This window comes from Trematomus bernacchii, unplaced genomic scaffold, assembly GCF_902827165.1.
Source record: "Trematomus bernacchii unplaced genomic scaffold, fTreBer1.1, whole genome shotgun sequence".
NCBI lineage: Eukaryota > Metazoa > Chordata > Actinopteri > Perciformes > Nototheniidae > Trematomus > Trematomus bernacchii.
The window spans coordinates 9373572-9387350 of record NW_022987593.1 but is presented as its reverse complement, the minus strand read 5'-3'; the positions used below and the strand labels follow the sequence as shown (position 1 = coordinate 9387350).

The 13779-nt window shown below is 39.3% G+C and overlaps 1 protein-coding gene across 2 annotated transcripts; it reads left to right on the top strand.

Annotated features, from left to right (window-relative positions):
- Positions 1–2213: 2213 nt before the first annotated feature.
- pkd2 (polycystic kidney disease 2) lies at positions 2214–13567 on the top strand. 2 transcript variants are annotated; one of them, XM_034130313.1, is made up of 15 exons: positions 2214–3132; positions 4059–4172; positions 4856–4989; positions 5545–5795; positions 5899–6123; positions 6745–6973; positions 8133–8303; positions 8926–9107; positions 9193–9313; positions 9400–9498; positions 10132–10253; positions 10372–10489; positions 10602–10762; positions 11838–11985; positions 12684–13567. In XM_034130313.1, exons 1-15 carry the CDS (start codon positions 2709–2711, stop codon positions 12891–12893), a joined length of 2709 nt encoding a protein of 902 aa, XP_033986204.1. In that variant the 5' UTR covers positions 2214–2708; the 3' UTR covers positions 12894–13567. The 2 variants fall into 2 exon arrangements, with proteins under 2 accessions (XP_033986204.1, XP_033986203.1); XM_034130312.1 differs by having other exon boundaries at positions 10599–10762.
- Positions 13568–13779: the final 212 nt, after the last annotated feature.

The following is a 13779-nucleotide window of genomic DNA, read 5'->3' as shown; positions in this document are numbered from 1 at the left end:
ATGCCAAGTAGTAGTAGTTGTTGTGGTATATTTATTTGGTTTTAACATATTTACAAGAAGAATGTACATACAAAATAAAATGAAAAAAGGGCATTCAATTCAAGGGAAATTAAAATAAATCTGAACATATTCCCCTACATTCATACAATGGTTTTACTTTGCACATTAAACGTCCAGTTTCAGATCACAATCACAGTTGGTTGGTTGGTTCGTAATAATCAGATCAATTTCCAATTTCATAACTCGCTCGCTTTTGTAACATGAACATTGTATAAGTGATTTAGATAGATAGATAGATAAGATAGATGGATTAGATAAGGTAGGTAGGTAGGTAGGTAGGTAGGTAGGTAGGTAGGTAGGTAGGTAGGTAGGTAGGTAGGTAGGTAGGTAGGTAGGTAGGTAGGTAGGTAGGTGGGTAGGTGGGTAGGTGGGTAGGTGGGTAGGTGGGTAGGTGGGTAGGTGGGTAGGTGGGTAGGTGGGTAGGTGGGTAGGTGGGTGGGTAGGTAGGTAGGTGGGTAGGTGGATGGATGGATGGATGGATGGATGGATGGATGGATAGATAGATAGATAGATACTTTATTAATCCCAATTTGGGAAATTCTTTAAAATATTTAACTAAATTAAACTACTGGCCTTTTATTGCTTTCACATAAGCTTATGTATATATATGTACACAGAGTAAAGACTGCAATCTTTTACTCAGAAAAAAAGTTGGAGTAAAACAGTATCAAAACATAAATGCAAAGAGTGGTACTGGTGAAAGAAGGACAAGCTGTACCCAATTAAAGAAAATAGGACCTTATGTCACCTCATTAATGATCATTGCAGCTGCCGAGACTTGTTGTTTGAGTGAATGTCAGACATTAGTTATTCATAAAGAGAAAAATAACCTTTCTTTCTCAAACTGTCCCTCAAAACAATGAATATGACTCATTAATTGGATCTGCTTTAAGTCTGAAAATGCATCAAATGAAAATAATTAATCTGAATAACAGTTATCAGTCTTCTATATTCTATAACATATACAGCCAGTCACAGTTGGGGGTCAGCCATGAAGCATCACCTGCTGCCCAATTGCTTTGTTTGATATGCCAAACATTTGTGACAAACAAGAATTGTGCTTTGATGGATAGTACATTTAACAACTTGGAGGCATAGCTCATGAGGTAGTAATTTATAATCATTCAAGCTTTTACAAGTCTGGATGTTTAGTGCCACCAAGTGGTCAAACAAGTGTTGTGTCTGATACTTTGGGTCAACAGGACGATTCATGCTTCAGTTTGGTAACAAAGTAAAGTATTATCACCACTTCCAATGAAATACAATTACAAACAATGACATTTGGAGAAATATAAAATAAGCCTATGTCAGTTTATGTTTTTGATGCTCTGAAGAGTGAAATTATGGGGGAAAACAGTGTTCTCTGTGAACAAGGTTATCTTTGATAGCACTTTAAATAACTAAAGGTAATTTACACTTTGAGGGTGGGTTTATAGAAATCTATAGAAACTGCTTAATTTAAAGATTGTTTACAGGTGGTTGTGACCTTCCTTTTCTACACATTATAGTTAGCGAATCAGACTCCCTCTTTCTATGGGCTATTTGCTTTTAATGTCAAGTTACAAGCAAATAACCTGCAGCATTAATGATTTATTCAGAAAGAAAACTCTAACAGCCCCTTGCTTTGTTACTCTAAAGAAATGGACAATTTGAACACCAAGCTAACTAGGAATTTGTGGTTTTATATCTCAAACACCTGGGCAACCTTTTGAATTACTTTTTAAACAGTTTCAATTTCCCCATCTGTTGTGTTGTCATGGCAACCGCTGACCCAAACACATACAGATATTATGTAACACTGACGTCTATATTCATCTAAATACGGTAACATATTTAAAAAAATAAATCAAAGGCTAATTTGTTGTCAAAGTGTTAAAAACTATAACAAAAATATACTATGTCAACACTGTAACGATGGGAAGCTGCATTCTGATCTTTACAAATCAACAAAAACAAACAAATCTCTTTATAAAGTGAACATTAAAACAGTTAATTTAAGAAAACACTATAAATGGAGCAAAAGCATATGTAATAAAATAAAAAATGTTTTCCACAGAGGTGTTTTCCATCCTTTTCTGCGACGCCATGACTTCTAATGTAATCTGAGTCCCGGACAAATGGGAATGAGTTTTTTTAGGGGAACAGTTCAGGAACAAGATGGCTGTCCTGGGGCAAGAAAAGTGTCTTTCTTCTTCCACATAAACACGGCATCTTAATGCAGTCACCAGTGTCATGTAAATAGCTTATTAGCAACAACTTAAATAGCTTATTAGGGAACAACTTTAAACGCATTAAAGGCATCGCTGTATTAAGGAGGACATCGTTTTTTGAGACGGAATTGAAGATCGGAAAGTTTTCTTAACGGTTTGTTGAGAGTGAAAACTAACTTACTACATGAACACAAGCTATATACGGAGCATGATACCGCTATTAAAACGTCTTGATTTTGATTTGTAAACACCGTGTAACTTTAATGTAGTTATTTAGGGAGTTATTGGACACACTTTTCTAATCAGATTTGTTGTTTTTAGGCGTTTTTAGGTGGTACGGTTAGCCGAAATGCTTGAGCCGTTATAACATTCTACAGTGTTTAGCGTAACTTTTGCAGATGCCCCGCAGTAGATAGAAAACAAATAGCTAACTGGACCATGAGTTCATCCCGAGTCAGACCACAGCAGCTGCCGCAGAGCCAGACTGCCAAGGTGCCGCACAAACTAGACTCAGGCGAGGGGATAGAGATGGAGAACATCCAGCATCAAGACCTGGGTCTCGGGGGAGTCGTAGGCACCCCGTCCCCCCCGTCCAGACAAGCCTGGAGCCGCGACAACCCGGGGTTTGAGCCCGAAGAGGAGATCATGGCAGCCGACTGGCCTCCAGCGAGTCCCGGGAGGAGGTCGGTGTCCACGGCCTCCAGCAGCAGCTGCAGCAGCGGCCTGGGCAGCTTCCCCGGAGCGGGCAGCAGCACCCACATCCCCCGCGGAGGACTCTACCCGACCCCGACTGTGGATGCCCGGCAGCAGGACAGGCATCTCCACCACGGTTATTTGAAGCAGATACTGCAAAAGATCAGAAGTTAGTCACTCACTTTGTCAGAGGTGGAAGAAGTACTCAGATCTTGTTATAAAGTAGAATGAAGTAGAAGAGTGTAGGAATACTCTGTTACAAGTAAACGTCCAGTATTGACATTTGCATACAGTAAAAGTACTCAATATGCAGATTGACCCATTTCAGAATGATATATATTATATGTTTTTGATTAGAAATATTGTTGCATTAAAGTGTTATCACAGCTTGTAAAGGTGCATCTACTTGCATTGACTTTGTATATTGCAGGGTAGATGGTGAATTTACTCCAGGTGTAACTAAAGTCTTATTGAAGTGTTGGTTATATTTCAAATCATTAGGCCAATTCTGCAAAGAGAGAAAAAGTACACTACACTCTAAATTGTAGTTACACCTACACTGAGTTACTTTACACCACTGCTCTTTGTAAACTTCCTAGAATAGTTCAGCAATTATCTAGCTACAGATTAGTAAAACCATGATAATGTTTACGTACACCATCAAGCTTTTTTCACTGCACAATGACGTCAAACAGAGGTATTTCAGTGATTTGAAGTAGTAATTCCCCATACTAACAATATAAACAAGACATTTGTATTGAGTGTCACCCTCCCCACTAATGTTATCAATGCCCTTATAGCAGACATCTACTAAAGTTTCAATGCTACTATGTAAGAAAAATAATCATATTAAGAAAAGCACTCAAAGTCCAGGCTAAATTACTTTTTGTATAGTCACTAAAGAAGAGATTGTTCTATGTCTTTGCTCGAAAATGAATATTTTTCAAAACCCCTAGTGTAGGGATTTTGCTCTTTCTAACTCAATAGCTTAGTCTAAGGGAGAAACATACAGATATTTTTACTGCATTATTTATGTAATAATATCTATTGTACACATGCTGACTGCCATTTGAATTGCTGTCTTTTTCTTTGCAGTTCTGTGGGGCACAGAGCTGATGGAGGACAGTGACAGCAGTCGAGAGCGGTACCTCAGGAACGTACTGAGGGAGATGGTCACATACATCGCATTCCTCATCACTGTTTGTATCTGTAAGTAAACACTCAAGAATACTGAAATGATAGTTGATCCAAGTGACTCATAGAAAGCACTTACAATGTGGCACAAAATACGCAGGCCTTGGCACTTTTCTGGTAGCTGAAAAGTTATTTTCCAAGCTCACATTGTATGCTTAATGGTTTTGGCAGCTGAAAATGAATCTGTGACACCAGACAGGGGGTTACAGCTACAGCACACATTTGATGGCCACATTTTCTGATGGTAAAAAGATCATTGGAATCACATTTAAAATGCATATGATGAGAAAACTTGTGGTAAAGTTTCTCTACTCTCTTTTTGCTGCAGTGAAATATGCCAAAGTGTGGTTTAAGGGTGGATCAGGAAATTATTTCCTGGCAGACTGGATTGAGGGATATTCTGCCAGGCAAAGCTCGACATTATAAGCAGTTTCCAGAGCTGGTGCCTGAAAACTGAACGCTGAATGCTACTAGGAATAGTGCTGTGTAGTGAAACTAAATAAAGTTTAACCCAATACTGAGTTCTGTTTTCATCAATTCTTTGCATTGTCAAACTAGATTTAAAGAGCAAACGTACACCAACAACATTAACTACTTGTGATTCTACCGTTGTATGACTGCATTTCACCAACAGCTTGTTATGAACCAAGTGCTAACAGGAATATCAGTTGTAATACTTTTTTTTTTTTGCTCTGTAGTGACTTATGGGATGGTGAGTGCCAATATGTACTACTATACCAAAGTCATGTCTCAGCTGTTCCTGGACACACCGCTGTCTGCCGGGGACCCTTCCTCTTTTAGAAGCCTCTCAACCATGGAGGATTTCTGGAAGGTAAAACGCAAATTTCATTAATGTTCGGCTTTGTAAGCTAAGTTTCTCCTCCTTAATTTTGACTGGCGGAGGGGAGAATGGTGTCTATATTCTCATGTAACTTGCAGCAAGAAAGTCAATAAGTTAATTTTCCAAAACGTCAAACTACACGTAGCCTTCAGAGCTTAGTTGGGCCATAATGTATAATAAAGGCCATGCAAAAGAGTACATTGGTGCTTTTCATCTGAGCACACATGGTCACAGTTGTAGTTCCACTTCCGTAGAAATACATTTCAGTCGAAATACATACCAGAAGTAAAACAAGGTAGGAAATATTGCTCTAACAAAAGATTATAGCAAAATCATATTATCACAGCAAGTTAAAGCTATGTATAACAGATTTTTGTTGCTTGATATTTAACAATACACCTTTCAATGAGTACTGTAAAATATAATAATACAAGGCATTTTGGGTGGTAGACAAAGACCAATTTTGCAATCAAAATAAATAACCAACAGGGTTTTCTAATATCTGGCCTCTCCTGTGTTGTAAACTTGGCTCTCCTACCCTTACAGTTCACAGAGGGACCTTTCCTCAAAGGCATGTACTGGGAGGTGTGGTACAACAACAAGAGCCTGCCAGAGAATCAGAGTCTCATCTACTATGAGAACCTGCTCCTCGGGGTGCCACGGCTCCGACAGGTTAAAGTCCGCAACGAGTCCTGCTCCGTCCACGAAGATCTGCGAGGCGAGATTCAGGACTGCTACAACATGTACACCCCGTCCAACGAGGACACGGCCTCCTTTGGCCCCAAGAATGGAACTGCGTGAGTCCATGCTTTTAATTTGATAGGGTCTGATTACCAGTTTTAATGGGACTGAAGCTGTATTAACAAATGTCTACAATATCTTCTTTCTTTTGTCTCCTAGGTGGGTGTATACAGCAGAGAGTGAGATGGCTGGCAGTGGTTATTGGGGCCAGATATCTAAATATGGAGCTGGAGGATACTATCAAGACCTGTCCCGAACGAGAGAGGAGTCAGCAACCCAACTGCAGTTCCTCAAAGACCATCTGTGGCTGGACCGAGGCACCAGAGCCGTGTTCCTCGACTTCTCCGTCTACAACGGGAACATTAACCTGTTCTGCATTGCCAGGTGAGAATCACTGATCACATCAGTACAATAATGACGGAACAATGGCATCGGGTTGGAATGAAATGCAACAAATGTATGCATAGATGAAACATTGTTTAACCTGGTTTACCCATCCAACTTTAGTTTTTTTCCAACCTTAATAATAATACTACAAAAGGTTAAACTTTTCTGAAATTGCTGCTATAAATGTGCAGATGAAACATTTAAAAGAGTTGTATCTTCTTTCCTCCTTATTACTCCTCAATCAATTGTTGTTTTTTTGACTTATTCTACGGTTAATCTTTTTAAATAAATTGATAAATGCATGACAATTGTTCATGACAATTCCCTTAAACCCAAGGTAACGTCTTTTACAAAACGTTTTTTAAACTTCTGATAGTCAATTAGTCAAAGGAAGTTAAATGATCGGTTATTTTAGTTGATTAATGACTTAAATGATTCTTTGATAATCAAAATAGCTGTCAACAACAAAAAAGTTACGGTCTGAAAAGAGAAAAAAATCACATTTGACCCTTACAATAAAATAAAATAAACGTTATATTTGCTTTATTTAGATTGATCTATATAGTATAAAAGTATCATTGTATGAACACTTATAGTTCATTTAATGTATGTTTTCAGGTTGCTGGTGGAGTTCCCTGCTACAGGTGGGGTGCTGACCTCCTGGCAGTTCCAGACTGTGCGTCTGATCCGATACGTGTCCAGCTGGGACTACTTTGTGGGTCTGTGTGAGGTGGCTTTCTGCATATTCATCCTCTACTACGTGGTGGAGGAAGTGCTGGAGATACACATCCACCGCCTGCATTACTTCAAGAACCTGTGGAACTGTCTGGATGTTCTCATTGTCGTGGTGTGTATCAATAGTTGTATTTGGGATTACTAAATGTATTACATGTAACTATTTCGCATTGAAATGTATAAAAACAACCAGGCCGGGCTCCCCATGAAGCTCACCTTATAGAGCAGGTGCCCTATAACTTAGGCTAAATACTTCAGTGCATTTCGTTCCTTCTCTCCCTCTTTACTGTCTATCGCAGGGCTATTCAATTAGTTTGGAATGGGGGCCGGTTGATGAAAATGATCCAAAGCAAGGGGCCGGGAAAAAGATGGCTTGAAATATGAGCAATCATATTAAGAGCTTCAGATACAGTAAATACTACAACGGCATAGTGGAGTGCATATATTGTGTTTAATTAAATCAAACAACATAGCCACAAGGCCTTTATAGATCTAAATGGCAAGTTCAGAACTCAGTAGGCCTACATGTGAAGCTAATTTAACCATCAACATCATTTCATTTGATTTAATTTAGGTGAAATTATCTAATCATTCACGCAGAGATGCAATAAATGACAGGAGTTGTCACTACAGTAGCTAGTAGGTGGGTTCGAAACCCGAGCCCGCCAAAGTTTTCAGGCAATGTCTTCCCCTCTATCTCTCAATTTAACGCCCTCTCTGGAATAAAGCCACTCTGGCCCAAAAACAAATCAAAACAAATCTTTAAAAAAAATGTGATTACTTTTTAACATTATTCTCAAAGGGCCAGTAAATATCACCCCGGGGCCGGATTTGTCCCGCGGGCCGCCAATTGAATAGCCCTGGTTTTTCCTTGTTTATTCCATATTTTTACAATACACTTTCTAGAATTTGGTGGTTTTTAAATAATTAATTAAGGATTTTAGTCATTGAACGCCTGGATCTTAAGTTATTAGAGAAAAACAGTTGAGCAAACATTAGTGGCAACTCTGTTCATAGCCGTTTCGGGACGTTTGTTTTCCACTGTGCTGCATTCGAGAAACACAGATTTTTTTATTGAAAACTTGCTTAAATCATCGGTTTAAATTTCGTTTTAATAACCCAGTTTTTTTGTTTCTGAGAGGAAACCTCGGCAGATAATTTAGCTCCTGGTTAAAACATGCCTGAATGAACAATGAAGGTATCCTAACCAGGAGAAGCTGATCGCAGAAAATTGACTGAGTTTTTTCTTTCTCCGTCTGCTCTTTTTTCAGTTGAGTGTTGTCGCCATCATCATGAACGTAACGCGAACAGCCATGGTGGGCGACCGGATGGAAGGCCTGCTGGAGAATCACTCCGCTCACCCCAGCTTTGAGGCTCTGGCCACCCTGCAGGTCCAGTTCAACAACGTGGCTGCAGTCATCGTCTTCTTCTCATGGGTCAAGGTAGAAATTCTTAATGTTGATCCATAATTACTCCAGAGACAGAACAGTGTAGAGGTTTTCATTTGGTTTTTTTCAGCTGAGGACTCATTTAACGTTGCCTTTGTTTCAAACTTCTGTTGTCTTCGATATGTTAAAGATCGCTCAGTGAAATGTATTACAATGATAGTAGACATGAAGAATATAATACATAAAATCCAATAATATGAATTATATCCAAATAGAATACGCATTGAACATCAATTTAATAAACTGCAAGTAACAAAGTATCAGGCTACATTTTAAAGTGCTTTTAAGAGCACACACACACACACACACACACAAATTAAGTGTGAAGTGTTTCACTTTTAGTGCATAAAAAGGTAAATAAAACACAGATTTTGATCATGGTATTTCAAATAGTAAAATGTGTCTGATATATATATGATGTATAAACAATTTTAGATGTAAAAATCGAAATGTAATTGGTCGCTCGTTTTGTAAAAGAAAGGAAATTAAAACCTAAACAAATTACTTAACCGGAAACTTTTAACAGACCCCACTTTGAGGATCAGTGCCATAGTGGAAACATAAAAACCCAACTACTATAAGGTCGACTAATGCTAATATTTTCTCATCCTCTCAGCTCTTTAAGTTCATCAACTTCAACAAGACCATGAGCCAGCTGTCGGGCACCATGTCGCGCTGTGCCAAGGACCTGGTGGGCTTCGCCATCATGTTCTTCATCATCTTCCTGGCCTACGCTCAGCTGGCATACCTGGTGTTTGGAACACAAGTCAACGATTTCAGCACTTTCCAGGCCAGCATGTGGGTCTTTCAAAGCACAGTGCGCACATGTAGCAGTACCTCTCATGTTCCCTGATGATTAAATGTGTTGTTTCTGTTTTTGTAGATTTACTCAGTTCCGCATCATCCTGAGGGACTTTGAGTTCTCAGAAATAGAGGAGTCGAACCCCGTGCTCGGACCGATCTACTTTACAACCTTTGTCTTCTTCATTGTCTTTATTCTCATGGTGAGTAGAGTGTCCTGTGGTTGTTTACATACAGTACTCCCCCTCCCTAACACAATAACACCTTTTCTCATTCTCTCTCCATACAGAACATGTTCCTGGCCATCATCAATGACACCTACTCTGAGGTGAAGGCCGACATGTCCCAGCAGAGGTCTGAGATGGAAATGACAGATCTCATTAAGAAGGTATTGAGCTACGTAGAATATTCATTTTGTCCGGTCAGATTAAATCCATTAAATCAACAGAAGCCACCACGGCAATAAGATCCAGAGCCCACTCCAAATATTGCAATTTCTGGGGTTTGGTTGTTTCTTCTTACCGATACAGATATTGGAAAACATGTAATAGAAAAGATATTAGAAAAAATAAAGAATATTAGAAAATGTCAGTGTTTTTTCCCGGGAAAGGTGGCAGTGGAGTTGTTTTCTCTTAAGCCGAACATTTCATAAAAATGTCTGTGTAAATTGTAATTGTTTTTTCCCGGAAGCAATTTATAAAAGCTCATAAACTAATACTGAAATAGAGATACAGCAGTTTTTTGATTTAGTTTGTAACCAATCAGTTACCAATTCAGTTTAATCTTAGTTTTCTTAAAGGATATCGTTTTATTTTTTTCTTCAGTTTTCAGTTTACAGCAAAAATGTTTACTCCTTTTATTCCTAAACATTTTATTTTACATTTATAACTCTGATGAGAGTGCTTTCATCTTGATAACAGGGACAGCAGTTTACTTTTGCAGAAGTGTAGTTTGTGTATTACCTTAAAACTCTAGATGATTTGTTCAGGTCAGTCCTAATGTATGTATTCTTCTCCCTTAGGGTTGTAACAAAGCTTTGATGAAGTTGAGACTGAAGAAGACGGCAGTAGACGACATCTCTGACAGTTTGCGCCAGGCTGGGGGAAAACTCAACTTCGATGAACTGCGCCAGGATCTGAAAGGGTGAGAAATACTGCTTAAACCTCTTGTGATATCAATTCAATGTTTGATTTATCGTTGTGTACCCTTACATTTATATGCCACATCTTCTGAGTGTCTTTCTATTTCTTTCTTGTCTCAGGAAGGGCCACACAGACGCAGAGATTCAGGCCATCTTTGCCAAGTACGATCACGATGGAGACCAGGAGCTGACGGAGAACGAACACCAGCAGATGAGAGACGACCTGGAGAAAGAGAGAGTGAGTGACCATGCCTACAGAAACACAAAAACACAAAACACCCTCTGCATGCACGTGTTAGTTTACTCTCGGCCTGCAGATGTTCAGTGTGTCTCTGCTCGCTCGCCAGGAGGACTTGGATCTGGAACGCAATTCGCTGACGAGAGCCACCAGTGGGCGGAGCTTCCCTCGCACTCAGGACGACTCGGAGGAAGACGATGACGAGGACAGCGGCCACAGCTCGCGACGCCGCGGCAGCAGCTCCGGGGGGGTCTCCTACGAAGAGTTTCAAGTGTATGGAGCTTTTATTATCATTGTTGTACTGTAACGTCATGCATGTGACTCTACAATAGCGTATTTGGGTAATTGTAGGTACACAAATCACAGTGCTTAGGGAGGGTGTTACTATGATGAAGAACGTACAATAACCAACTCTTCAAACAACTTAAATATACAAGAACAAAATTAACTTTATAATACAGGGTGTCCGCGGGGTCTTAAAAAGTATTAAAAGTTGATAAATCAATTTAGCGAAATTTAAGGCTATTAAAAAGTATTAAACGGCATTTTACAAGGTATTACATTTTGTAGCTTGTTTTCAATAAGTATATAAATTGTCCAAAGAGGTTGTATTCTACAGTCTGCCTGAATGTAATCATTGCGTAGGTGTGTAGTGTGATTCTGTGTAGTTTATTTATGGCATCCCGTTGGATTTGACGTCATCTGAACAGGACATTGCACGCTCACTGCTTGATAGCGCGCGGAGGTCCGTTTACGCCGGTTGTTAAACAACATCGTTATGGGGAAATGCAAGTTTGCGTCCAAATGGTTGGAAGATAAAGAGGAAGGACAATCAATACTGTATATAGTCAATGTGAGGTAAAGTGTGTCGCCAATGTAACCGGTTAAAACTCGAAGTGGCGATGAGGTCTTAAAATGTATGGAAAGGGTCTTAAAAAAGGTCTTAAAAGTTATTACATTTGACTTCAGGATTCTTGCATATGCGTAATAGAAAAAAGTAAAAATGATCTGAGATTAAAGTCACAACATTTACCAAGAAAAGTCAGGAAATAAACCGGGGTTTTTATGTCATAAATACATAAAGATCAATCTGCAAGGTAAGATCACCGTTATCACAACATAGTGATTATTATTTTTTAACTACAAGGACCCTTTCATGCCGACATAGTTGATAATTAAATAAAAGTTGAACTAATCACTGATTAATAATATAAATGTATGGCAGACTCATTGAGGAAAAATGTACATACATACTGTATTCAAGTTTTTCATACTAATCAGAATGACTATGACTGTAGTAATAATGTAGTAAAGTAAGACATGTTAATCTGGGCTGTGTGTTCCTCAGGCTGGTGCGGCGTGTGGACCGGATGGAGCACTCCATCGGCAGCATCGTGTCAAAGATCGACGCCGTGATCGTGAAGCTGGAAACGATGGAGAGAGCGAAACTCAAACGCAGAGACGTGCTGAGCCGACTGCTGGACGGAGTCATGGAGGTGAGGAGCTGCAGAGACAAAAATAATAATAATAATAATACACTTTATTTATATAGCATTACATTACTTGTTAGACGCTTTTATCCAAAGCGACTTACATACTCAATACTGTGGACAATCCCCACAGGAGCAATTTTGGGGTGAAGTGTCTTGCAGGGACACAACGACATGCTGACTGCAGTGGGGTTTGAACCTGTGCCCCCCTGATCCGAACACAATGCGCCACACGCCCCCCATAGCACCTTTCATGCTTGACGCAGCCCAAAGTGCTTTACATAGTATGACAAAAAAATGACAATAACAAGTGAGGAACATAATCTAAATATGTAAAAACAATAAAACATGAACAGTGATACTGCAACAAATTATAAGCCAAGTTTAAAAGATTTACTAATTTACTTTTAAAAATTCCAATTGAAGTTGCTGTTCTAAGTTCAAATGGAGGCTGTTCCACAGTTTGGGGAACAATCAGTGTGTCTGACAGAAACCTCTGTACATCTCAAATCAAAACGGCTATACGGATTTATGAATTATGTTTCAATAACAAAGAGGCTGGAGAGAAATGGAAATTCTGTCCTGCAGCTAACTTATGTGCAGATTTACAGCAATCAGATCAGAACAGTGCTTGGTGTCAGATATCCTGCGTCAGGCAGTTTCTTGTGTGCATGTGAACAAACTGTGTTGTGTCTCTGCGTCAGGACGAGCGTCTGAGCCGGGACACCGACGTCCACAGGGAGCAGATGGAGCGGCTGGTGAGGGAGGAGCTGGAGCGCTGGGAGTCTGACGACGTGGTGTCTCAGGTCAGCCACGCTCAGCCCGCCACCCCCAGCGGCCCCCGCCTCCGCCCCCCCTCCTCACTCTCCACCGACGGCCTCGACACCAGCACCAACGCGAGCGGCCATGTGTGAGAAGTCAGCCTGATGGAAGGAAGAAAAACACTGCCCTGTACAAGCAACCAAGACATTTCCTCACATATTACAAAGGAGGTGACAAAATCAAAAATGCACTGAAAGTGAGTGGGGTCCTCCTGTGAGACATCTTAAAGTATTCACTAAAGCTAATATTAAGTATTACTTAAACAGGATGATGAAGGGAAACGTGGAAATGTGTGAAAGAGGTCAAATAGTACAGTACAGTGTTACATTGCAGTAAATATTATACCGCAGCCTGCCAGCATACGCAGATGTACTCAGAATACGCAGCGTATGATTTTAGTATCACATGAGAAATATGCTCACCTGCTTTTGATTGCTGTATCCACACATCTTAGCATTTACACAAATACCAAAAAATCATGCTAATTCTTTTTTCATCGTTTTAATACACAGTAGGTACAAGTGTGGCACGTTCTGTCATATTTACTCATCCTCTGTACATCAATTAAGCTTCAAATTTAATAGCTTATTATCACTTTATGATACATATTGTAACTTAAAACAAACTTCGATTTGGAGTGCATTTAGTGTTCGTGGGAAACCCATGCATTTATTATTGTTTTTCTCTGTGCCTTACTTTTTTTTTTTACAATCTATTTCTTTTTTTTAATCTATTATAATGCCAATAAAGTGTTATTAAAATACTGGATACTGTTTAATTTTTCAGACTTTCTTTGGTTGTAGTTCTCCAATAATAACAGGTTAAAAAAAGCATTTGATTGGATTGGATTCCACTTTATAAAGGGTCTTTATTTATCAGGGATAACTGACTGAAAAACATATTATAATGTTTCTAAATGGTACACTATGGAAAAAAGTTAGCATGGGTTTACATCAAAACTCACTGCACACACAAAAA

What these genes read in the sequence shown, in the direction of transcription:
- pkd2 (XM_034130312.1), top strand. Translation starts at nt 2,709, where the DNA reads ATGAGTTCATCCCGAGTCAGACCACAGCAGCTGCCGCAGAGCCAGACT. An exon ending in TCTTCTTCTCATGGGTCAAG is followed by an intron (nt 8,304 to 8,925) that starts GTAGAAATTCTT and finishes TCATCCTCTCAG; the next exon opens with CTCTTTAAGTTCATCAACTT. An exon ending in TCATTGTCTTTATTCTCATG is followed by an intron (nt 9,314 to 9,399) that starts GTGAGTAGAGTG and finishes CTCTCCATACAG; the next exon opens with AACATGTTCCTGGCCATCAT.